Raw genomic sequence first — 27500 nt, forward strand, 5'->3', positions numbered from 1 at the left:
CACTACCTTGAAGCGATGAGAGGGCTCCCTACACTGGCACCGGACATTGCCAAGGTATTTAACGATGGAGAGTTCACCGTACGTCAGACGGAGGGCAGATTCAATGGTGTCTGGACAGATATGGCGCTAGAGAAGACCTACAACCGTGATGCGAAAACAAAGCTCTTCACTGGCATCAGTCAGCAGCCAGCAGCCATGGAGAAATACCTGCGTGCTCTTCCAGTGTTGACAGCTGTATCAGAGCAAACGAAGGCCATGGCCCACTTAGACAAGTGTGCCCAGAATCATCATGAATACTTTGACAGGCAAGCGACAAAAGATGCAGAGAGTATGGAAAAAGTGACAGATGTCATCAAGATCCAAATGATTAACCCATTCCTGTGTGAAGAACAGAAATTGCTGTACATCTCCACAGGCTACAAAGCTGCATCTGAAGACCTGCTAAGTGCACGCAAAAAAGGACTCCAGGCATTGGCCCTAGCACGAGAAACGGAGAGTGAGAAAGTAGTCCCTGTGAAATTGGCCACATTTGCAGCACAGACAAAGAAGTCACTGTCCATGGCACAGAAGGCAAAGAAGATATATGAGGAAGAAAGTGCAGTTGTACAAAACCTGTACTTTGTGTAAGATCTGGATAAAGAGAAGAAGGTTGAGATATTCAGCCATGAATGGACGAGCTGTCCTGCATCCCTGTTTGAGCCTGATTCGAGCCTTGATCAGGGGTATGCGATGCGTAAAGGCAACAAGGCTGACTACCTGGTTGCCATCAAGTCGTCCCTTGGCAACTCCTGGATGCAGGCAGACAAATTACCCCCATCAGATGAGCCAGTCGTGTTGGTAGTTGACGCCATGGCATTCATTCAGCGATGCCAACAACTTGGAAGCAGCACCTTCCACGAATTGCAAGAGAACTACCTGAAGCAGCTTCTTAGCACCAAACCAGACAGCTGTGACTGCATCAACTTTGTTGGGGACCGGTATGATGTCACTGCAGCGGAAAGCCTGAAAAGCGAGGAGCGCGAAAAGAGAGAGAAGACACATCCCAGCAAGATGAAAGAGTACAAGCCTCATGATGCCCTTGCAATTCCTGAGTGGAAAGGCTTTGTTCAAAACCCCCATAACAAAGCAAACCTGCTGCACTACATGGGCGAGACATGGACTGCACAGCACAAGTCACTTCCTCCGGGATGTACACTCCTTCTCGGAGGAGTCTTCCGTGACCCTGGCCGAACAGTCATGTTATCAACGAACTGCCAGATAGAGCTCCCTGAACTTTCCTGTGTGAAGCACGAGGAGGCGGACACACGGATGTTCGCTCACATTACATACTGTGTACAATTCCTTCATCACAAGCGGGTTGTTGTGATGGCAACAGACACAGATGTCATCATGTTGTGCATCTACTATAGTATGCGTTTCGCTGAACTGGAAGAGTTATGGGTGAAAAAGATGGACATATATCTGCCTGCCCATGCCATTGCTACATCTCTTGCCATGCAGAGTGATGTAGATGCTGCCCAACTGACATCAGTCCTGTTGACCATCTACATACTGACCGGGTGTGACACAGTCAGCTATCTCTACAGAAGAGGGAAGAAGCGAGCCTACAAAGCGGCCATCGACAACATTGGACACCTGCTGCCACTTGCCAGATATGGCGACCCTGATGAAAGCCTAGAGGTGACGGAAGAAGTTGTCACAGCAGCTAGGCGGTACATCATGGCACTCTATGACCGGAGTGACTTCGGTGGCTCCCTTGATGCGCTGCGGGCTCATCTCTTCGCGAGTATCAAGGGTGACATGCGATCTCTGCCACCAACTGAAGATGCCTTCCGGCTGCACCTACTCAGATCCCTTCATCAGGTGGCTGTGTGCAAACGAGCACACTTGTCTGAGCCAATCTACCCCGTTGCAACATACTTTGGCAGACACCTGGTCAATGACAAGTTAGTGGCAACCATGATGTTGAAGCAGCCGAAGCCGACTGAATTTAAACGGGCCAAATATTGCCGTTGCAAGAAGAGCAAGTGTGGACGAGGATGTTCCTGTGCTAAAGCAAATGTGAAGTGTGTGATCGCATGCCTGTGCGCTGGAGACCCAAACAAATGTTCAAGGGTTGAACTGGCAGTGGAAGGCAGTGATAGTGACTAACTGTACACCTGAGCATGTTTCAGACCATCCAGACTCTTCAAGTCAGAAGTGATTTGTTTGATCTCTTGACGTACTGCGTTATTGTGAAATCAGTAGTGATCACGAGCTGTACGAGTAATATAAATGGTGTAAGTATTGATGTAGGCACAGTGTAGTTGTTGCGGCAACATACGTATTGATGCTAGTAGGTGTCACAAAGGTCTAGCATACCATAGAAAGATGTAATATCACTTGAAATGTTATTTCCGATAAAACTGAATGAATGAATAAACAACATTTTGTTTCAAATAATTGAGTTTAATACTATTTTATTACGTACTGTGAATTCATTATTATTGGTGGGGTACTAATTTTCGTGGATTTTGTGGATAGCACTATCCACGAATTAAAAGTCCCAACGAAATATGCTTAATTAGTGTTGTTATTGTTAGGCACTGGCAAATCCACGAATTTAAGTACCCACGAACTTGTCCATTTCAATCAATCCACGAAATTTGGAGCCCACGAAAATAAATGAATTCACAGTATATTTCCCATGGCCATGCACAATTTATGGCCCCTAAATTAACTATTTACTTCATGTAAGTAATTACTATAATGCCCTTATCCAAATGATTAAACAAACCCCACAAATTATGACATCATGCTGAGTTATCACGCAGCGACCGCAATTTTTGAAACTGGGGGTAGGGGTAGCAAAATCGCCATAACACATTCCATATTTATAACTGAAGCCTAATTATCGGTGTGGAGTGCCTGACATGAATGAGGAACATATTGATATATTGTATGATGTGATAGCATCATCCCTTTTTGATTACCAGTGAAGTAAAGACGAAAATATGAACAAATTATTAAAATCGGGGCGCTATTTTGGGATTTCAATAATTATAAATCATTTCTGAATGTTCTTTAAACATATTTCCCTATTTGATTAGGTCAAGACATGTCTAACGTTGGTCTGGAATGCATGTGATGACGACCATCGCCACCTACAATTGATTTGAAACAAAAATGTATATTTGTCATATTTTTGCTATAAAATAGGGGGATGCATGTACAAAATTGGCCACAATTATTTTTCGCAAAGCTTCCGACAGAGCAGACCTGTCAATTGTCTCACCTTTATGTCCAAACCAATAGAAAGAACACATTTAAAAAGTATATCAGACCGTGTCAGGCCCAACCCTTTTTATTGAGCTTTTGGATGTCTGGATCCCCGACTAATAAGAAAATGTGAATTTGAAAGAACAATTTACAACAGAAATCTCCATTATTTGTTGTACATACGTATTTGATGTTTATAAAGCGCTAAGGACGTCTTTAAGCAGGACTACAGGCAGCGGGGATGTATGTGGACCAGGCTCTGGTAAAGTTAGAGACTAAAAACAAACTCACATGTATCTACGGTGCAAATTTCACTAGTAATGGTAATATGTAAGGATCACTGTCACATTGCAAGCACTACACCAGAGACTTCCATGACTGTTAAATTTAAAGAAGGTTTGTTTCAAAGATTATAACATTTTTTATCAGCCATATCAGTCTTATTGATGTCGTTTGATCGGTCGAAAGAAAAAGATTAAAAAATATCATCATTTCATGCCAACGTAACTGTTTAATGGCGTAGATATACAATTATGATGTGATGTCAAAATATAACATGACCTGCCTTTGACAATTAACTATGTTGCATTTATTGATCATGGTTAGTAGATACTAACAGTTCATATTCATTGAACCCTATATATGCTGTGTGTATAAAACAATTGTCTCATTAACTTACCTTTAGAAACTTGATCTGCATCACGGACGCGCGTATCAGTGTCACAACCGCATCGCTGTATAAACACGTCATGTCTCCCGAATATCATTTAGGATTCTAGTAGTGTTAGTATATTATATGTACTGCATCAATCATGCAATAAAGCAAACACATTTACACGTGCTTCATACGTCATAAGCATAAGAGTCATTAAAAAGACAGAGTTGTACAAAAGGACAAAAATCACAAATAACCATTAAATATTTGTGTGTGTGATATAAATCTATACTTAAACATTTAAAGGGACAATTTAGTGAAGAAAGTTGTTTTGATAACCTTGTCACAAAACTCATAAAACTCTCTATGAACAATTCTTGTCGAGAAATGGACAAGAGACAATGTTTTCTTGGCGTTTTTAATCAGTAACGGGAAAGTCCTTAACTGTACAGCCGCACGTTTTAGTCGGTGAATTTCTAGCTAACAAAAATGTCTTTCCAGCCGAGGAGAGAAGGAAACTTCTCATTTTATTCGCTTAGCCTCTCTGAATTCAAGTATATGCATCTATTCTGCATCAAAATCATCTTCCAACAGCATCTAAAACATCGTTATAAATGCCTGATCTAGTTTACGTTTAAACCTATTGATATCGTGTTTTTTTTGCGGTTTGAAATTCTCCCTGCTCGCAATGCGTGCATGCTCTAATTGAACCTGTTCGTTTTTATTCAATTCCAAATGAGAACAGAAATATCTGATTAGAGGTATATATAATGATACTTATAATTCTTACTCGCGATGTATTGTGTATACTCAGACTCCTAACTGACATCTAGATCTGTTGTCGGTCGACAGCGTAGTGCTGTACATGTTTACTTCTCACTGAAAGGCCCGGATATTGCGCTATTTCGGTCGTAGCTATTTTTATCACAGGCTTTCCCAAAAGATGAAACTGATAATACTGGACGTTGACTTCAGGTCATGTCATTATCAACTACATAAACTTTTGTTAGAAGATATAAATTTTCAGTATCGACTCGAATTTCCGGTGATCAAAACAACTGACTTCACTTAATTGTCCCTATAAGGTGATATACAACATACTTAGTAAACATACTATAATAACCATGCTGTGTAAAATTTCTTGATTTTTTTTAAGCAAAAACAAAATGGCATTTTTCAAATCACATTCATACGGAAGAGCATAAGGGGCCATGTAAGAAAAACAATGTTCATACTAAGTCTATATACCTCGGCTTATTAAGTCAAAAGTTCGAGTTACATTCACGAACGAACGAAATATGTTTTTTTCTTCGTGACTCTAATGCTCTTCTTTACATCGTATATGCCCAATTTCTTTATCTGTTTTCACTAATAAGACGAAATGTCTTGATCAATAGTTTCATCCCTTGCTTTTAAAAGTTATTAATGATATTTCGAAAAAACAATACTTGTTTTTATCAATTTCCATATTGACATGCTTACTATCAGCTAAATACATTCTGATAACACCGATGCACGTGTACCTGCACGGTTGACAACATATGCAGGCCTACCTCGTATGAAGACACCTATGTGGTGAGTTGTAAATCCAGCCATATTCCCAGTCATACACACGTACAGTCCGGCGTCGGAGGCTTGGACAGACGGAATAGTAAAAGTGTTTCCCGATCCTACAGGAACTGTCATCAGAAAATCATTCAGATAGGTCAAAGTATGCATCATTGTCATTTGATACAAAAAGAAAATTATTCCATTTTCCTTACAGCGGAACCGCAATAATCTTGCCATCCTCAGCCTTAAGATAAACAGACGTTTTAACATTAAAATAAAAAATGATACAGAAAGGTAAAAGCATGTCTTATTGACACTTGATACAAAAAAATCGTTCGATTCACCTTACAGCAGAACCCCAATAATCTCGCCAACCTATAAACTTCGAGATAAACAGACGTTTTTACCTATATGCTGTATTGCATTTGGTAATTTTTTTATTTTTTTTGAAAACTTGAAACATTAAAAAGAAAACTGATATCATTTGTGACAATTGCTAAACTGTGGGACAACTGAATTCGTGATGGCTGGTTTACCGAGGTAAACAGCAGTTGTGTAACGCCGTCCAACACTTCGTAAGAGGTGAGATAGATACAGGTGAGATAGATACAGGTGAGATAGATACAGGTGAGATAGAGGTGAGATAGATACAGGTGAGATAGATATGAAGATAATAGTAGAGATCATTACTGATTCATGTGCATGATAGCAATTAAGAATAATAACTTGACCCAAACTATTCTTTAAAATGGTTCATTATCTTCTTTGCATATTCTTTCAGTTCATATCAATTTAAGCAATTAAGGTGTCAGTTTTGTATCCTACTCTGAATACAAGCTAACGAATTGTTTTATTTCCCAATATTTATACATGTGAAACAGATGATTTTTTTATAGTTCTTATAAAACTTAAAGGAACGTGCATGATTTCAGAAAATTAATAAGCAGTTGTAAACACAGAAAAGTACATCTAACATTGTTTACTTAATTCAATCGTAATAAAAATGTAAGTACTTCAGGGACAGAAAAATATAATAACTCGAAGCTAAGCGGAGTGTAAAGGGAAATAACTCGAAACATAAGTTTGTAAAATAAGTAATAACAGATATAAAAAAAATAACAAACAAAAATCCTTTAAAAAAGTTGAAAATGGGCCTATTGATAACTTATTATTAATTCCATGATTACTATACACAATTTTTAATTAAATATCTCCAAATTAAAGGACGATTGTGAATCAAGGCGTTGGTCTCATACTTTGTTGAAATTAATAAATTAATAATATTACAAAAGGTTGAAGTACGTATATTTGATTGGTGTGTTAACATATACATTGCAGCAACCTCTTTCAGTGCTTTACATGTATCTACTTTTTTACACATGGAAAGTCGAATTCTATAAAGCAAGCGAGTCATTCTATATAGAATAATAATAAAAAAAAATCCGTTAAAATTATAAAAAATATAAAAAATATAAAAAAACATCAATGCATCAATCTAAAGAGAAACAAAAACAAACAAAAAAACAACATAAAAGCAGGACTCACAGGTGTATTTCACATTGGTTATTTGGATGACCAGACTTACGTTCTGATGTACCGTTGATATTTAGATCCGCCGATTTATACCAGGAAAATTCAGCACTATCTGATGTACTGTAACATACCATCTCCAGCCTGTCACCAAGATAGAGAGTTTGGTTTCTGCTGGATCGTGTCAGGTCGATATCCGGAGGTACTGAATTATACAATATAAGGTCATTAACATATTATCCAAAAAACTCAATAACATCATGACCTTTCCATATCAGTTGTTATTGGTTATGACATACAAAAAAAGTCATGTGATAAACCCATCAAAATAATGAAGACAAAACAACATTTCGAAATGATTTGTATAATATCGAATATCGAAAATCCTCATGTCAAACAAATGTATTTATCACACAATAGACCCACTTAACTATGTCATACGGCCATGTTATAAATATGGTATTTCAAAAGTGTCATATAACCTTAAGGTGCTGCGGTTGGTCAAACCCTTGGGAACATAATTCTACGCCAATGACTTTACTTCTTTTCTTTACTACACCACATTTTACATTTACTTTGATTTCTAACGAATATGAAATAGTTTTTGTCATTTCTATTTTCATCTTTATTAAGATTCAGCTGAAACCACATAATTGTGATTGAAGTTTTTATCTTTAAATTTTGAATGGTATGTGATAAATGGAACCGTTCATGAGTGTCAATTTCATATTGAATTTATTTAACTCGTTCAATAATTTGATATTACACTTGGCTGAAGGATGGTGTCGTATCAATATTTTTAACTCTGTTAATAAATGCATGGACACTAGTGTAATATCCTCTCTATATGGTTTAACATGTTGAGTGGTAATCTCATGCCTATTAATTGTATATTTGATTACAGTTCATATCGTTGTCTCCCTTTTTTCCCGATAATGATCCAGATAAAATTTGGTGAAAAGTCATTAATCCATTCTGGATAAGTAGTATTTTAAAGGATAAGTTGACGATGTACGAACGGGCGGACGACGAACGCCGAGTCAATGCATTGCCTTACTTTGTCCTTCGGGCCAGGTGCTTAGAGTTTAAATCAGTTTCAGATAAAAAAAAATCTTACCCATTTCATTGATTAGGAACCTTGCCTCAGCACTTCCAAATCCGTTTGTACATTGAGCTCTGTACAATCCAAACTCGTCGGATTTCACACCTCTAATAATTAAGGAGCGGACGATGCCATTTTTAGTCTCAAATGCGTGTCTATCTTGACCCTCGTGTAAGGCCTGGCTGCCATGATCCCAATTTACAAACGTTGTTGGATTTCCCATGCAGATAAACGTCATATTTACGTCACTTCCGGCGGGAATAGTTGTGTCATTTAGGGTAATGAGTTGCAGGATCGGCGCAACTAAGAACAAAGATGACATTTAATCAACTTAATAGCAGTTAACAGATTTGGTTATGCAAAATTATAAAAAAGCTACATTCTGTGAAGCAAAAATGAAAAAATATATACCTACTACGGCAACAGACAATCAGGTCCGACTCTGCCTATACGCTGGTACGTAGGTAAATCCACTAAATTTTCAATCAGAAAGATCAAAACAAAACAACTCACTGCTTGATGCACCCACTTATCCCACTTCCAAGTGCCCTGTCCTGGACCTAAGAGCTAGCTACGCCCCTGACAATGCCGTGATGGAAATACAAACCCGATACGAAAACGAAGGGGACTTGATAATTTAAATATAAATCATTTTAACTAATTTCTAACGCAGAATTGTTGCTCGTGATATCTACACTTACAGTGGACTGTCACTTCGATCTTTCGCATTCGCGTGGGAGGTACTCCATTGTCCACCCTACACTCGTACTCCCGATGGCCCAGGTACCTGCCACCCATGGTCCCCGTGATGTTCGGAATCAGCAGAGTTTCGGTCATTTCACCTTCGTATTCAAAACAATAAAATCCAAAGTCAAAGATGATGGGGCTAAATATAAATTTAAAAACAACAACAACAACAAAAACATCGTGAACCTCCCTTTGGTAGAGATATCCGTACTTCCGGGGAGAAAAGATTGTTTTGTCTGACCCTAAATGCAAACATAGGTGCGATCTAAAATGGAAATTACAACTACATGTATATGTACCGCCATGCAGTTTTTATGCTAAGTGTTACTATTTAATAATGATGAATCTGTTTCATCTTAGAAGTTACATACACGTGCAACTCTACATACGAATTGCCATTTATTGATCCTATATATAACTAATAATTCTCATTGGTTTATTAATGGCAACATGTCACCTTGCTTTTAATGATTTTTGTTTTGAGGAAAAGGGATCATTCTCTATCTAGAGGCTAGAAGAGATAACTTTCCGTCGTCGGAGGCGACTATTGACAGCCTCAAGGCAGTCAGGAGTTCACTCTTCGTGTGCCATTTTTTCGTTCTAGCTTCAAGGAATAGACAGATCCTGTTCACCCCCAAACACTAACACGAATGGGGGAATCCACGTGCTCAGGAAGTGTACATGTTTCTGACATCACTTGTGGCATCTATCATGTTAGGTGATACAGTGTTGATGTTTAAATAGTTCACACTTTTCGGTTCAGTTTTGGCATAAATATTCACCTTTTTCAACCTTAGAACCTCTAATTAATTCCAAATGGACGAAACGTTCATGCGTAGTATTTATATCCGGAATTTGCTTTGTTTGTCTATTGGCATCAACAAAATAAATAGAAAAAATAGGGTGTTTTTGTACTTCGTTTTTAGCGACTACATTTGACATAATGACTTGGTTGAGTGTTGTTTGAACATCAGGACTAGTTTTGTCGGTATTTTTGTGAAAGCAATTTATTCTTACACGATTTGTATAACTAAAACTAACAGAAAAGATTATCCGCTGTAGCCATGACACCCAGAACGAAAAAGCTGACGTTTGGGAGCAACAATGTCCGGAAAGATATAAATACATCACGGCGTTTGCCATTTCAGACTAATTGCAGGGGTTTATATAAAACATACAGGCGATTTCGCTCTTCGGTTTATCCTTTTTATCCACAGCCTGTATTATTTGTATATATATATATATATATATATATATATAATCCCAGATTACTGCTGCAAAACATCCAGATAAAGACATTGTGTTTCGATCAAAATAGCCAGCACCCAAGCAAGTGTATCCATCTCGAGTGCACTTTTGATTGGATTGGTTATCAAAGTACTGATTCTGCTAAAACAGACGAACATTAATTTGTGTTTTGAATAACAATTCTTTTCATGACTTTGTTCGATGATAATGTGCAATGCACACCATGGTGTCAAAATCTGCATCAGCATGAAAAATGTTATTTGTTATGATAAGGACTTACCTGTAAATCTATCGTTTTCATACCACAAGACAGTTGGCGGGGGCACCCCCTCGGTCAGACACGTCAACTCTACAGAATCGCCAGCGCGGACGGTCAGTTGGGATGGGGAGAAGCTAGTGATCTTTGGGGGACCTGGATGGACAATTCAACAGGTCATAAACTTAACATAACATTAGCTCTTCCTCAGCCGGCAAATTATTGGTCCGTGATCGTTTTGTTATTGAATGTTAATATGACCAAAATGTTTTTAGTATTAATGGTGTATGATACGTACCTTATAGGGATTGATGTTAGCATTAACTCCATTAATGACAAACGACTCTTTTTGCATAATTCTTGTGATTTAAAGTAGAGTAATTAATGAAGGATTATGCTATCTGCATTATACACGTACCTGTGATTTTGGCTAGAGTAAACTCCCTTTATGATAGATTATGCTTTATGCATTATATCATCTGATTTCATTGAGAGTAAGTTCCCTTTATGATATATGTTATAGTATACCTGTGATTCGTGCTAGAATCTTCTGTCTTTATGATATATGTTATAGTTTACCTGTGATTCGTGCTAAAATCTTCTGTCTTTATGGTATATGCTACCTTAAATGTACATAATACTCGTGGTTTGTGTTAGAGTTATCTGCCTTTCTGATCTATACTGTTAATACCAAGGTTTTGTGTTTGAGTTTGTTTTTCATGAATTTAAAAAAAAAAAAAAATAATAATAATGATTCAGCATTCTGAGTATTATCAATTTTTTATTTTATTTTTGTAATACTCAAGTTCTAATAATCAGCAATAAGTAAATTTACGTAACGCAGATCTCTTTTTTTTGTTTAAGAAAGGTATGGGGTACATATCTCCTTTAAGAGAAACTAAATAAAAATGTGTTAACACAATTCTTTCGATATGATTAATTTATTATCCAGGAATTACAACTTAACGGGTTGTTTTAGTTACAAAAATTAGCAAAGGTAAAACATGGTCAAGACAAAAGGTTCTTGATCCTGATTTTAGCCAACAAAACTTGAAAAGAAAAACACATTGAACGCCAAATGGGGGCGACATCGGGTCATACTAAAAATAATTATTTTCTGTGACACGTCTCCTTCACACTCCCAAACAACTTTAATATTGAGCGATTTTAGTTTAGTTTTTCAATAATCAAAGTAAGTCACCCTCACCCCTACCCACCTACCCCACTCTAAAAAGGGAAAGAAAGAAAAAGTCAATGGAGACAAGGGGGACATACCAATAGTTTACTACATGATATACAAATGTACTTACTTAATACGGCTAAGTGGATCTCCCGGATTTTCCTGACCTCAGAATTCACCATACACCTGAAGGTGCCTTCATCAGAAAAAGTGACGTCCTTGATTGCTATACCCCAGTCAACATCTGACGAACCGCCAGTAGAGAAGAATCGCTTGTCGCTTACCATTATGTATCGGCCGATTGAAATAGGATGGTTGTCTCCCTCTTTGATCCATAATACCTTAAATAGACAGGAAACAATGCTGACCACAAGTGATCAGTGGCTATAAAACATGCATAAGGAAGTTGCATGATGCAATAGGAATCAGGAGATAACGAATAGATCTTGTGGAAAGCAATGAAAAACAAAGGCTATCAACTCCATTGTTAGTTTGTATTTGAGCCATTTTTCCTTCATATTATCACTTTTATGAAATACGTTTATCTGCTGTATTACAATGTTGTCTAATTCGGATTAAAGATATGATGATATGGACCAACCTCGATTGAAGTGGATTCCGAAACTTCACAAGTGTACATGTATCTATAAACAACATTTTATCGTTGGTTCTGTCAGTTGCTCAAACCACAAATTATCTAAACTTATAACTACCATCTCTGGTACCATTATATTGTAAATTAGGGTTACAGACACTACAAAGTACAAAAGTGAAATTAATGGTATGTGGATATTCAAAAGACGTTTTGATCAAATACATCTCCAGCACACACGCAGGCATGCACACATAGGGAGATATTAGCATGATGACATAAGACTAGTAGTAAGCGCCTGATAAGGCAGCTCCTGCGAATTCCTCAAACAATTGAATTGTATAAGCTATATATCTATGTACTGTAAAGCGCTTTAGAGTGACTTATTCTGGTTAGACAGGGCGCTATATCAAATGTTTTATACTATTATTATTATCAAATTTTAGCATTATCTCCCCAATTGTTTTTTTCTTATACCACGGCATTGACCTCATAACAAACTGAAGGTTTGTTACGAGGTCAATGCATAGCTTCATAGTTACGCATGTATGAATGTAAACTACTTTGGACCTTTTTTTGTTGAGAAAGAGGGCTCAGGCATAAATGAAGTATTCTGAGAATAAAATCGTGAGACGATTTGAGTTTCTGGTAGATAATATTTCTTCGAATTTGATGTCAAGATATTCAAGCAGACGGCAGGCATTTTTATAGAAAAAAAAACCTGTACCTCTCTTCAGGCCTACCTGTTTAATCCTGTACCTCTCTTCAGGCCTACCTGTTTAACCCTGTACCTCTCTTCAGGCCTACCTGTTTAACCCTGTACCTCTCTTCAGGCCTACCTGTTTAACCCTGTACCTCTCTTCAGGCCTACCTGTTTACATTTCCAAATGGGGTTGAGGAATTGAACTGATGGGTATGAAAACCTTGCCAAATAATTCACTTTCAGATGCAATGAATATTGGCAATGTGATGTCTTTAAATAACAGGAAATGTATTTACCTCGTCGACGGTATATGCCCTCCTGAACTTGGTATTCGGTATTCAAGAGCTTGTGATACTACATGGATTTTATTGAAATTGACATGGTTAGTGTCGTCGATGTGGCAGATGACGCGTACCCTTCCGGAACTACTGGTCTTAGTCTAATTCTACTTTCAAGGGTCTCAATGCTTTTTACACTTATGTTTTCCTCATTTCATCGTGTTGAGCTTCGCTAGAAAAAGAAGTGCACATTGCAGTTATGTTGCATATACCCTTAAGTACCACAAATCTGTACTTAACTAACCGTATGGAATCGTATTCAGGTTAATCTCGAGCCACCACTCGTTAAGATTACATCCACCGTCAGTAGTTTAAATAATGTAGACATGTATTGACATTTAACAGAACTGTAAAAGTACGAACAGGTCAGACTAAAGTACATGTCAGCTCTATCTTATAGGTGCATAACAGGGATTGTATGTTTAAAGATGTACATTGTATGTTTAAAGCTGTACATTGTATCTGATAAAGATGGTGTAAAACATTGTATATAACTGTTATACTTTGTATCTGATGAAGTCATTGTAAGAAACATTTTATATTTATACTTGTACATTGCACATGTATCTGATAAAGTCGGCGTAAAGACACTGTATATTTATAGTTGTACATTGTATCTGATAAAGTCGGAATAAAACATTCTATATTTATACTTGTACATTGTATCTGATAAAGTCGGAATATTTTTTTTTATATTTATACTTGTACATTGTATCTGATAAAGTCGGAATAAAACATTTTATATTTATACGTGTACATTGTACATGTATCTGATAAAGTCGGCGTAAAGACATTGTATATTTATAGTTGTACATTGTATCCGATACAGTAGCTGTATAAAGACACTGTATATTTATAGTAGTACATTGTATCCGATACAGTAGCTGTATAAAGACATTGTTTATTTATAGTTGTGTATTGTATCCGATACAGTAGCTGTATAAAGACATTGTATATTTATAGTTGTACTCTTTTACTAATACAGTCAGTTGTGCCTCGTATTTAGTACAGCGTCGTAAGAAAGACTATATATTTGTATACGTACTGTCATATGTTAATACAGCTAACTTAGGATAACTTGTATCAGATCCTGCTGTTTTGATATAGAATATATTGGTGAGCTTATCATTAACGAGACATTAAAAACTACTCGACTGAAATTGATACCGAGCTAAAAAATGGAACTGACTGATTCTATTTATAGCGAAAATGTACCATTACTTGAAGTTGTTAATACATCTGGCGATATTCAGTTACTCCCTGTATTTTATATCTACATTAAAATGCGAGTCTTCATCGGTCTAACCATAAAAACCCTGTAAATGTGTACTAAACAAATACTATAGATGGACCCAAACATTCCTGTAAATACAAAGTTTATGGCAGGCTTAAAGTCAACACAGTGGGAACTTAAGGAAAAGTTATCGTTAATATTCTGTCGGAAGTATCTCTCATCACTTGTTTCTATTTATAAAGTCATATTGCAAATAAATTTAATCTTCGCACATACATCTACGTATAATCATGGGGTTTTTTTCAAGGGAATTTACGCCAGGATATGAAATAACGAACTTAGAAATATAAAAGTTTCTAAAAATAAACGATAAAAGTGATTTTCAGAACTGTTACACACATAGATTTTAATGGAGGTTTACAAGAGAATAAGACCAGGTTTTTTAAAAGGGTAAACGTCTTCTGCTTCATCGATGCCACCCGCCAGGTAAATCTAGGTCAAATTCAAGTGATGTCACGTCCTTACGTCGAGAACTTCGGTCATGATAACAAAACCACAAGGTACAATACTGAGCAAAATGAAGCAACATTGACGTACATACCATACACAGAAATAGCATATTTCTCTATGGAATCATGATGGTGACCATAATCCTTGTATATGTACATAGTCTTTATCAGTCTGCATATTTAAAACCCTGTGTTGTAAGTCTGTCTGTCAGCAGTCAACACCTGTCACCTTGTTTATTATAAATTAAGCATACACAAAAGAAATATAATTCTTGCTGTTAAAGTTTTCATCATTAAAACGTGTTTCGCAATGGCTAAGTTTAAATTTTGAATAAATAAAAAATAACTCAAACACTTGTTTTGCAGACCGAAAAACTACATTTCTTGAACAGCCTATATTTTCGGTTTCCCTTGATACTTAAGTATCAAAGAAACAATAAATATATTGCACATATTTTAATTTCATTGTTAAAATCTGTTACAAGATTATAGGTAGAAAACGTTCTATTAAAAGGACTTTAGTCTGCGGAAGGATAATTTATATTCACGTATCACTAGGCGCACGAGAACATCTATATAGCGATATGAAGAGGGCGTGAAAATTGATAAGCCGAACAAAGGTTACATGTATAATGTCTATTACATTTAATGAACTACATCACTTACGAAACGTAGTACCTTGACTAGAGATTGAATAAAGGTTAACATCAACAATTACCTTCGGTTAGTAAATGAAACCTATAGCGGATCTTGTTTGAAGACAGATGTTTTCTTGTAAACATGTACCCGGTTAAGTTGTATCGAGGAAACGGACATGACGTGTCAAGCAAACAGCATTACGAAATCTACGTGGGTGTTTGAGTCCAAAAGTTAAGTGATATACTTATAATTTGCTTCAGTCTGTGATGTATGAAGAGACAGAATAGAAGGCTAGAGTAGATATTAATTCCATGCTATACATGTATATGCACAATCATAATCAGATATAACTTTAAACATTTAGAAAAACTTCTTAATCTTACCAAAGCCATAAACTATAGAAAATACAATGACAATAAACGGGAATATAAGAAAACAAAGCTAAGATGTCAATGAAACATAGCTAAGAATCAATCGGTCTTTGTTCACTGTATATATTTATCGTCTCTTATTACAACATTTTGTAGAGTTATCGCCACTTTTGTACAAAGTCATGTAGAGCTGTCTCACTTTTAATGCAAAGTTTTGTAGAGGTATCACCTCTTTTTAACAAAGTTACGAGGAGTTATCGCAATTGTTGTACAACGTTATGCAGAGTTATCACCCCTGTTGTACACATTCATGTAGAGTTATCGCCAATTTGGACAACATGATGTAGAGTTATCGCATGTTTTGTACAATATTATGTAGAGTTATCTCCACTTAAAACAACATTATGTTTAATTACTTCCTCTTTTATACAAATTTTAAGTTATCTCAAGTTTTGTATAATATGATGTGGAGTTATCCCTTCTTTGTATGCAAAATTATGTGGAGTTATCTCCACTTTGGTACAAAGTTACTTCCTCTTTTGCCAAAGTTATCTCAGAGTTATCTCCAGTTTGTGAAACATCATGAAACAAGGAGGTAAGTTTTAATGATACGTACAATGTAAAAATAATATCATATTTTTATATGGGGCTCATTGAATGAAAAACGTATCTATTCTAATGTACTAGTATACATTACTGTGATAATTAAAGTACACTGTATATGTAAGAGTTATGTCCCCTGATGTGAATATACTATGAGAGAGATTAGAGTGAATGAGTAATGTGTTGTATTTTGTACTTGCAGTGTTTTTAAAATGCAGAATAAACGGCATAAGAAACCCAAGTGTTTAGTGCATTTTGATACACCAATATATCACAGTAACAATTAAGTAGAGTTTTGGTTTGAACAAACTAATGTAGCTTGTTTTGTTTTTTTAAACAATGATGAGTGCAATTATCTCACCTTTTATATTTTATAGCTATCTCCTCTTTTGTCCTACCGCATGTAGACGTATCTCCCTTTTGTACTACAGCATGTAGACGTAGCTCCCTTTTGTATTACAGCATGTAGACGTAGCTCCCTTTTGTACTACATCATGTAGACGTATCTCCCTTTTGTACTATAGCATGTAGAGGTATCTCCCTTTTGTACATCAGCACGTAGACGTATCTCCCTTTTGTACTACATCATGTAGACGTAGCTCCCTTTTGTACTACATCATGTAGACGTAGCTCCCTTTTGTACTACATCATGTAGACGTAGCTCCCTTTTGTACTACATCATGTAGACGTAGCTCCCTTTTGTACTACTTTGTACTACAGCATGTAGACTTATCTCCTTTTTGTACTACAGCATGTAGACGTATCTACCTTTTGTCCTACAGTATGTAGACGTATCTACCTTTTGTATTACATCATGTAGACGTATCTACCTTTTGTATTACATCATGTAGCCTTTTGTACTACAGCATGAAGACGTATCTCCCTTTTGTACTACAGCATGAAGACGTATCTCCCTTTTGTACTACAGCATGCAGACGTATCTCCCTTTTGTACTACATCATGTAGACGTAGCTCCCTTTTGTACTACAGCATGTAGACATATCTTCTTTTGTACTACAGCATGTAGACGTATATCCTTTTTGTACTACAGCATGTAGACGTAGCTCCCTTTTGTATTACAGCATGTAGACGTAGCTCCCTTTTGTATTACAGCATGTAGACGTAGCTCCCTTTTGTATTACAGCATGTAGACGTAGCTCCCTTTTGTATTACAGCATGTAGACATATCTACCTTTTGTATTACATCATGTAGACGTATCTAACTTTTGTATTACAGTATGTAGAACTACATCATGTAGACGTATCTCCCTTTTGTACTACAGAATGTAGACGTATCTCCCTTTTGTACTATAGCATGTAGAGGTATCTCCCTTTTGTACATCAGCACGTAGACGTATCTCCCTTTTGTACTACAGCATGTAGTCGTATCTTCTTTTGTACTACAGCATGTAGACGTATCCTCTTTTGTATTACAGCATGTAGACGTATCTCCCTTTTTTACTACAGCATGTAGACGTGTCTCCCTTTTGTACTACAGCATGTAGACATATCTTCTTTTGTACTACAGCATGTAGACGTATATCCTTTTTGTACTACAGCATGTAGACGTATCTACCTTTTGTCCTACAGTATGTAGACGTATCTCCCTTTTGTACTATAGCATGTAGAGGTATCTCCCTTTTGTACATCAGCACGTAGACGTATCTCCCTTTTGTACTACAGTATGTAGACGTATCTACCTTTTGTATTACATCATGTAGACGTATCTACCTTTTGTATTACAGCATGTAGACGTAGCTCCCTTTTGTACTACTTTGTACTACAGCATGTAGACTTATCTCCTTTTTGTACTACAGCATGTAGACGTAGCTCCCTTTTGTACTACATCATGTAGACGTATCTCCCTTTTGTACTATAGCATGTAGACTATCTCCCTTTTGTACTACAGCATGTAGACATATCTCCCTTTTGTACTATAGCATGTAGAGGTATCTCCCTTTTGTACATCAGCACGTAGACGTATCTCCCTTTTGTACTATAGCATGTAGACGTAACTCCCTTTTGTACTACAGCATGTGGACGTATCTCCCTTTTGTACTATAGCATGTAGAGGTATCTCCCTTTTGTACATCAGCACGTAGACGTATCTCCCTTTTGTACTACATCATGTAGACGTAGCTCCCTTTTGTACTACATCATGTAGACGTAGCTCCCTTTTGTACTACTTTGTACTACAGCATGTAGACTTATCTCCTTTTTGTACTACAGCATGTAGACGTAGCTCCCTTTTGTATTACAGCATGTAGACATATCTTCTTTTGTACTACAGCATGTAGACGTATATCCTTTTTGTACTACAGCATGTAGACGTAGCTCCCTTTTGTATTACAGCATGTAGACGTATCTACCTTTTGTCCTACAGTATGTAGACGTATCTCCCTTTTGTACTACATCATGTAGACGTATCTTCTTTTGTAATACAGCATGTAGACGTATCTCCCTTTTTTACTACAGCATGTAGACGTGTCTCCCTTTTGTACTACAGCATGTAGACGTAGCTCCCTTTTGTATTACAGCATGTAGACGTAGCTCCCTTTTGTATTACAGCATGTAGACATATCTACCTTTTGTATTACATCATGTAGACGTATCTGTAGACGTATCTTCTTTTGTACTACAGCATGAAGACGTATCTCCTTTTTGTACTACAGCATGTAGACGTATCCTCTTTTGTATTACAGCATGTAGACGTATCTACCTTTTGTACTACAGCATGTAGACTATCTACCTTTTGTACTACAGCATGTAGACATATCTCCCTTTTGTACTACAGCATGTAGACGTCTCTCCTTTTGTACTACAGCATGTAGACATATCTACCTTTTGTATTACATCATGTAGACGTATCTAACTTTTGTACTACAGCATGTAGACATATCTACCTTTTGTACTACATCATGTAGACGTATCTACCTTTTGTATTACAGCATGTAGACGTATCTACCTTTTGTCCTACAGTATGTAGACGTATCTACCTTTTGTATTACATCATGTAGACGTATCTACCTTTTGTACTACAGCATGTAGACATATCTCACTTTTGTACTACAGCATGTAGACGTATCTTCTTTTGTACTACAGCATGTAGACGTATCTTCTTTTGTACTACAGCATGTAGACGTATCTCCCTTTTGTTCTACAGCATGCAGGCGTATCTCCCTTTTGTACTACAGCATGTAGACGTATCTCCCTTTTGTATTACAGCATGTAGACGTATCTCCCTTTTGTTCTACAGCATGCAGGCGTATCTCCCTTTTGTACTACAGCATGTAGACATATCTCCCTTTTGTACTACAGCATGTAGACGTATCTACCTTTTGTCCTACAGTATGTAGACGTATCTACCTTTTGTACTACATCATGTAGACGTAGCTCCCTTTTGTACTACAGTATGTAGACGTATCTCCCTTTTGTATTACAGCATGTAGACGTATCTCCCTTTTGTACAACAGCATGTAGACGTATCTCCTTTTGTACTACAGCATGAAGACGTATCTCCCTTTTGTACTACATCATGTAGACGTCGCTCCCTTTTGTACTACAGTATGCAGACGTATCTCCCTTTTGTTCGACAGCATGTAGACGTATCTCCCTATTGTACTACAGCATGTAGACGTAGCTCCCTTTTGTACTACCGTATGTAGACGTATCTCCCTTTTGTTCTACAGCATGTAGACGTATCTCCCTTTTGTACTACAGCATGTAGACGTATCTCCCTTTTCATACAATGTTGTTGCGATTCTTTATGAGTTACGAGTAATTGTCATTATATCAATTGCAATATTACAGTATTTTTCTTCAACATTTACTTCAAAAAATGTACTCTCTTTCTGTTGTTTTCAACCGAATCCTCAAACTAACCGAAGCCTTCTGATCAACTTTGTTATTTAAAAGAAAGAAAAAAGAAAAAGCTCCAAAATGTATTCAATTTAATTACAAATTATCTTACTTTACTCTTCTTGGTTGCAGAAAGTAAAGCGATGATGTTTGAAAAGGATGATAACGATGAGATATATACATTATTTTAAAGAACAAAGTAAACATTCAATGGAATAAAATGTTGTCAGAGTGTATTGTCAGATTGCTATAAACAGGGAACAAAATATTTGAGTTTTGACAAAAACCATGCCACTGTCCTGTACATCACAATATCCGGTGGAAGTACTAGTATAAAGTAACATATATGATCGCTACTAAGAGGATTATCGTTGCTAAGTAAAAGATACATTTGTACTTCCGGGACCATTCGTACACAGCTTCATCAGCCTATCGAGTCTTTATTCAATTATCTGTATTAATTTTCTTTTTTCAAATTTTCTTACAATTAAGTCATGTAACTAAAATCTGTTGTCTTTATTGTTTTGTTCACATTTCTTTTAGAACAAAGTACATTTCAGGTCGTAATAATACTTGAAAATGAACGTTGAGAAACTTGTAAAGCTAATAATACTTTTAATACCAGAGTCCTGGTTATTTTCTCTCACTTGCTCCTGACAAGTGTAAACTTCATCCGTTTAACCTATCCACTTAATTCCGGAATGTTTAGCTTTATCTGAGAACTTGGATCTGCTAGTCTAAGAAATGCTACTTCATCCCAACTCTAGGATAATCTGTAGCCAGTAGATTTCATAAAGATTGTAACGACTCTGTTATCGCAGGCTAAAACTGGTCTGAGCATCGTTCTCAATATTTGTAAGGCCAGATAAAATAGCATTGGCATTTGGGAACCAGACAACGACGCCCTGTGTTATTTCAATGAGGCATTTGTACAAATTATAAGAAACAGCTAAAAGTTATTTATTCACAAAATATTTTTTTTTCTTTCTTAAACGACTTATCTATTTGCAATTTGCTCAATAACTTTAACAATTTTTACATTTTAGTACTAGACATGAATACTTGTATAACGCTATTAAACAGTAATAACTGAAATTATTTCTTGATTCACAAGCGCCTGTGCACAATAAACAGACATATGTCTCACAGTGCCTAGCAAATTTCTTTACAACTGTTGCATACAGTTTTGACATTCTAATCTTGCACGCATGTTGTTTATTAACCATACGATGATAGACAAACAAGTCATTTGGACATATTAATAGATAACTAAAATACACAGGACTGAACTAACATCAGATATAGGACAAAATTGGAGATTTTGATTTTGTTTTAAACACGTTTAATCGCCTGTCATTTAAAGACAAAGTTTATTTCATGCATGTGTAAAAACGTAAATATAAATAACGGTTACACAAATAGTACAGTAGCATTAATAATATAACATAAAATGTAAATAATTATCTTTTTAAAAAGAAATATGGTTAAGCTAACCAGGCTTTTAATATCAAAAGAAATGATAATACTTAAAGAAGAAAAACACGCCATATAAAAAACTGCATAGTTAGCTCAATGTACATAGAAATTTAGGGGGAAATTTATGAACAAAGACACTCTACCAAATACAGAAAAGCCATAGAAGTCCTTTGATACCATTTGAACTTTTAGCATCTTAGAAATAAATTCAAGCTTGAAAATTATAGCAAATGATTTAGTAAGCTAACAATGCTTTTTACTATATTAACTCGAGGCTGGAATATAACAGTAATGGAAATATAAGCACAATTCCAGATTTTTTGCTGTATTTTTGATAGATTTGTGAAATATCACACTTCGCCCTGGACGAATGTGGCTTTTTGTGTGATTTGTTATCTAAAGAGGATTTTTGTAAAAATGAAAAGTCTTGGATACCCACCAGGAAAGCGATAGAAACAAGACTAATGCCGTAAGGCCGTCTGCTTTAATCTTATATTTAGAATGATATTGAAAGAGTTGTATGGGGTAGGCATAAAGGAGCAAGTGATAAGATACGGAGATTTACAAGTAACATATGACAGCATAAGTCTTCCATACCGTGGATATCTTCAACGCTGTCCATACAGCAGGCAGACTACGATACTACAGCAATCGTAAAACATGAGTCATTCACATGTTGTCTGTGTGTAACTTCTACTGTGTTACTTTTGTTTTGTTGAACGTTCTATCAACATTTAAAGTCATAAAAGGGCGTCTTCTACAGTGTAGATATAAACAATAAGCATATTGTGCATTAAATATCAAATTTATTGACAAGTTACAAGAAAGTAAATATATTAGTATGTAAATGTATATAAATATTAATTAGATATGTAAGTGTATAAAAATATTATAAGAGATATGTAAATGTATAAAAATATCATATAAAAATATAAATGTAAATAATATTTATATGAATTTGTTAATGTATATGAATATTTTATAAATATGTAAATGTATATAAACATAATATGAAATTTTAAGTAATGTGTAAATATGCAAATAATATTTGTAAGTACGATTTTTCTGGTGAAAGTCGTTTAGATCGACGATTAAGAATGCAGAACGAATATATTTAACTTTTCATATCTCTTTTTCCTACCTCTTGGATGGTTGTAAAATATCTACAGCCGCAGATTAGGGAGATATCTATACTGTAATATGTTAGAAATAAAGGTGTTGTAATCAAACACAAACAATATCAGCATAAGTACAAACAATGGGTAAGCATATGTGATTTTATTTTTATTTATATGATACCAGTGGCCATAAATAATAAACAATTAATTAGGTAAATAGTTAAGTAATTTCATAATCATAGAATAAACTTTACTTGTTACTAATATTTACGTAATTTATCGTATACAGTCTTAATACATTATGTGACATCTGCATTTATTTACATACTTATCTATTAATACTGTATGTATGGCATACTTATCTATTAATACTGTATGTATGGCATACTTATCTATTAATACTGTATGTATGGCATACTTATCTATTAATACTGTATGTATGGCATACTTATCTATTAATACTGTATGTATGGCATACTTATCTATTAATACTGTATGTATGGCATACTTATCTATTAATACTGTATGTATGGCATACTTATCTATTAATACTGTATGTATGGCATACTTATCTATTAATACTGTATGTATGGCATACTTATCTATTAATACTGTATGTATGGCATACTTATCTATTAATACTGTATGTATGGCATACTTATCTATTAATACTGTATGTATGGCATACTTATCTATTAATACTGTATGTATGGCATACTTATCTATTAATACTGTATGTATGGCATACTTATCTATTAATACTGTATGTATGGCATACTTATCTATTAATACTGTATGTATGGCATACTTATCTATTAATACTGTATGTATGGCATACTTATCTATTAATACTGTATGTATGGCATACTTATCTATTAATACTGTATGTATGGCATACTTATCTATTAATACTGTATGTATGGCATACTTATCTATTAATACTGTATGTATGGCATACTTATCAAAATACGGTACACAAATACATGTACCTGGAAGTTAGATATTTGTAAAGAAACATTGATGCGTGATAAAATAGTGTTCAATTATGTTCTTTGTGCCTACATTACTGATCAACATATGAATTTGAATTTAGAGAGTTGTGCGGTTAGCCAAGACGGGTGTCAAATATTGTGTCTAGGTTAACTTGGTTTCGCCGCCAAATAGGTGTGAACTTTGAGTTGGGATGCTGTTTTGGGTTTTAATGATGATGACTGTATTCACAATCTGTTTCAAGTATACCTCATATTTCCTATGTATGTTTGTCATATTTACAAAAAGGACCACGTACGTGTAGACAGGGTTTTCAACGTAAGCAGCCTTACCTTACGCTGCAGAAAATCTCCGGTTTCGTCTTAGCCTGATTTTGGGTACCGAATCAACTGCGATATGTAAATACATAGCAGGGACGTTACTATCAAAAAAAGGAAACTTCACGAAAAGTAGAAAACGTCCCACTTGTCATATTGTAAGTAAATACCGAGGTAAGTAGACGATTTATGTTGTGTTATGCGGTGCTATGATACTTCAGCTTTTACCACGTTTAAGCAATTCAATACTGTACTTGTTAAAGCTATTTTTAGATGGTGGGTGACATTTACACTTTTTTGTATTTGACGAGAAGCAACATGACAAGTACCACCTGGTGTTTTCATCATTTAAGAACCTCTGATTTCACCGCCGATATGTTTAATGGATTCAGGGTGGCTTACACGTTTTTAGATATTTTTCTCCTAGTCTGAATTCTTGTTTTGGCCTTTTGTGTTCAAGCTGTGATAGGTTTTCTTTCCATTGTACTGTCCGTGTCGTTTATCTGATGATTAACATTCTCTTATATGTTTATGAATGTTGTGAGCTCGGTAGTCTAGCGGCAGGACGCTTGGCTCGTGTCCGAAGGGTTGTAGGTACGAGTCACGAAATAAAATAGGTTCTGATAAAGCGGTTTATAAGAGCCTCGAATTATTATTATTATCATCAATACGTTTACTCACATATTTATTTATTTTTGCTTGGTTTGGCTTTATGGAGTTTAATTACCTATTAACAACTAAGGTCATGTAAGGACGTGCCTCCGATATTGTATTTGTGCAGGAAGCAGGGTATGTTGGTGTATTTGCCTCCTTACCATTGTAAGAATGCGATGCCTATTTAGAGTGTTATTTCAGTGAAACACCATACTGAAGGCACCCAGCTCAGTATTTCACTTGGTCAAAGTATACTGACAACGAGTTTGTCATTGCTTGCCATAACCCTGAATACTGAACCTTGATAAGAACTTTGATGTGTCCAAGACTGGAATCAGATCCCCTAGTTATATGCAATTAGTTTAGATTACTGTTTTGGCATCTAAGCCAGTAGTTACTTTCGATATACAATGTTCCTTAAAGGTAAGAGTTGAACAAGGAGAATGAGCTAATATATTCATATGGACAATCGTAAAGGAAATGGAAATATGATTGAAAACATGCAAGCAGTTAAGATTTTACCAATAATATCATAAATAAATATTTGCTTGCATAAACGTCGCAACAATTGTATACGAATGTGCAAGGCGTTATTGATTACTTTTGTCTTGAACTACCCAAAATACATTTTGTATATATACCGCCTAATAGGCAGAAATTAAAGTGAATATGTGCTTGTTAGCTCTAAGTTTGTTTCTCTGTGAAATAGGATATGGTTGCATGCCCTAGCAGCCTTCTTTCAACAGTGAGAGGCAATTAATGCAAGATTATACTTACGCGGTATGTCCCTAGTCGGATTACTCTACACGGAAGCTTGGCTGTGTCGCCGACTAAAACAGTAACGTTCCTCGGTGTGTCTTCAAACGTCACTTCCGCCATGACCCGAAATTCTAAAACACAAACAACATTAAAAAAAGATATATGTTTCCAGATCACCATAGATTGCCAGGATACATCATGACGGGGGCCACATGTGGTTCAGGAACCAACATTTAGAATATCCGGTTTCGCCACTGTGTGTTTGGTTGAGTGTAATGCTGTTTTCCGTTGTGTTTGGTTTCTGGTGTCTCTTAGTGTCGATCTTACAATTGCGACCTTGCGTGTTCAAGACATGGTATGTCTATTTGGTTTTAGTGAATTTCTATATTAAGTACGGAGATAAATTAAATGTATCATTCATGCGCGATGTAGATAGAGAAAATCTTAACCTGAGTAAAAGAATTTGAGATTAAGCACGAGGCTTTACCGAGTGGTAAACGTAAAACCTTATCCCGAGAGTTGATATTTCTCATTCTGCATCACACAGGAGTTGTTGAGTACTTTTTCTATTCTCTTACATTTTCTGTATAAATAACATGAAAAGCTAATGCTAAACCCCGTGTACCGCTCCATGAAATGTATGGCAGAACTGATGACGCTCTTACTGGTTACACTGCATAAAGTGATGACGTATTTGAGACGGTTTTTTTTCAGAATTACAGTGCGTATGAGCTCAAACTCGCTGTAAATTTGAACAAAGTCGCCAACGCGAGAGCTGGTGAAATATGTGTTATCTCTCCTCCTTAACGATATTTTAGCGTCTTTGTTGTTAAGGTAGGTGATGTAACGTCTCGCTATCTAAGACAAAACATTTCAGTATGTTTTCGCTGTAATATGTCAATCCAAGACCTACTTTATTAAGAATAAGATTACTTCAAATAGGCTCATATAACAATGTCAAACATTACAGCGTTATGAGTTGGCACACGTTGAAACGCATTTTCCCTAATCAAATCCATTGTCCTTCATTGTGGCAAATACAAATGTGTATGGTGAGGCTGTTCTTCGAAAGGGGCAGACAAAATCAAACATTCTGATGGCGTCAAATTATCTTAACGTTCTGTTCAGTTCCATAAAGTTGTGCAAATTTCTAAATATACTTTTATCTACAGGCGCTTATCCTTTCCACATCTTCAGTGCTAAGATTTAGATCTAGAGGTAAGGTCTATTTCATTGGAGGACCGAGGGGATGGAGGTAAAACTGACAAAATTTGTACTAAAATGCTCATCGTTAAATTTAAGTGCAAAGTGTTAAAACTAAGTTAACATCAAATCAAAGTTTAGTTTAAAGACCAAATGACCCTTTTGAAACAGGGGTGAAGGGTACCAAAAAAATAAACCTCCATTAACTATCTTCACTTAACAGATAAAATTTGAAGAACTACACAAACACCTTACCTAAAACATATAACATCTTACGCCATGTTGGAATGGTAATTTCGAAATAAGTAAGAATCAGAAATTATAGGAAACACGAATGCATGGAAATAGACCTTGTTGATCTGCTTAGTCTTAATCGCTGATTATGATATATAGGATTAGACGCTGCACTTGCCGCTAATTGCTATCTCAGTAAAGTCTTGTCTTATCAGAAATCTCCATATGTATAGCCTTGGTACAGTTCAGACAGGACGGTGTCTGTCGTGGAGTTTGTAGATAGACTGACTATACATTACTTCGCCGTCTTTACGTATAACCTTATGGCTTACCCAATATTGGATTTCTGTGTGAGAATTTCTCTCTCCGTTTCGA

The 27500-nt window shown here is 35.9% G+C and overlaps 1 protein-coding gene across 1 annotated transcript in view; it reads right to left on the reverse strand.

Annotated features, from left to right (window-relative positions):
• The window catches only part of LOC110461561 (hemicentin-2-like), an 88319-nt gene that overhangs the window by 57900 nt on the left and 2919 nt on the right, over positions 1–27500 (reverse strand). The window contains exons 2-8 of the mRNA XM_021515082.1: positions 25707–25819; positions 11658–11868; positions 10372–10503; positions 8798–8938; positions 8112–8399; positions 7050–7199; positions 5467–5592 (exon numbers count right to left, since the gene is read on the reverse strand). Of these exons, the coding sequence (XP_021370757.1) occupies positions 5467–5592; positions 7050–7199; positions 8112–8399; positions 8798–8938; positions 10372–10503; positions 11658–11868; positions 25707–25819 (1161 nt within the window). The remainder of the gene's footprint in view (positions 1–5466; positions 5593–7049; positions 7200–8111; positions 8400–8797; positions 8939–10371; positions 10504–11657; positions 11869–25706; positions 25820–27500) is intronic.

This window comes from Mizuhopecten yessoensis, unplaced genomic scaffold (assembly GCF_002113885.1).
Source record: "Mizuhopecten yessoensis strain PY_sf001 unplaced genomic scaffold, ASM211388v2 scaffold1405, whole genome shotgun sequence".
In the NCBI taxonomy this organism is placed as follows: Eukaryota; Metazoa; Mollusca; class Bivalvia; order Pectinida; family Pectinidae; genus Mizuhopecten; species Mizuhopecten yessoensis.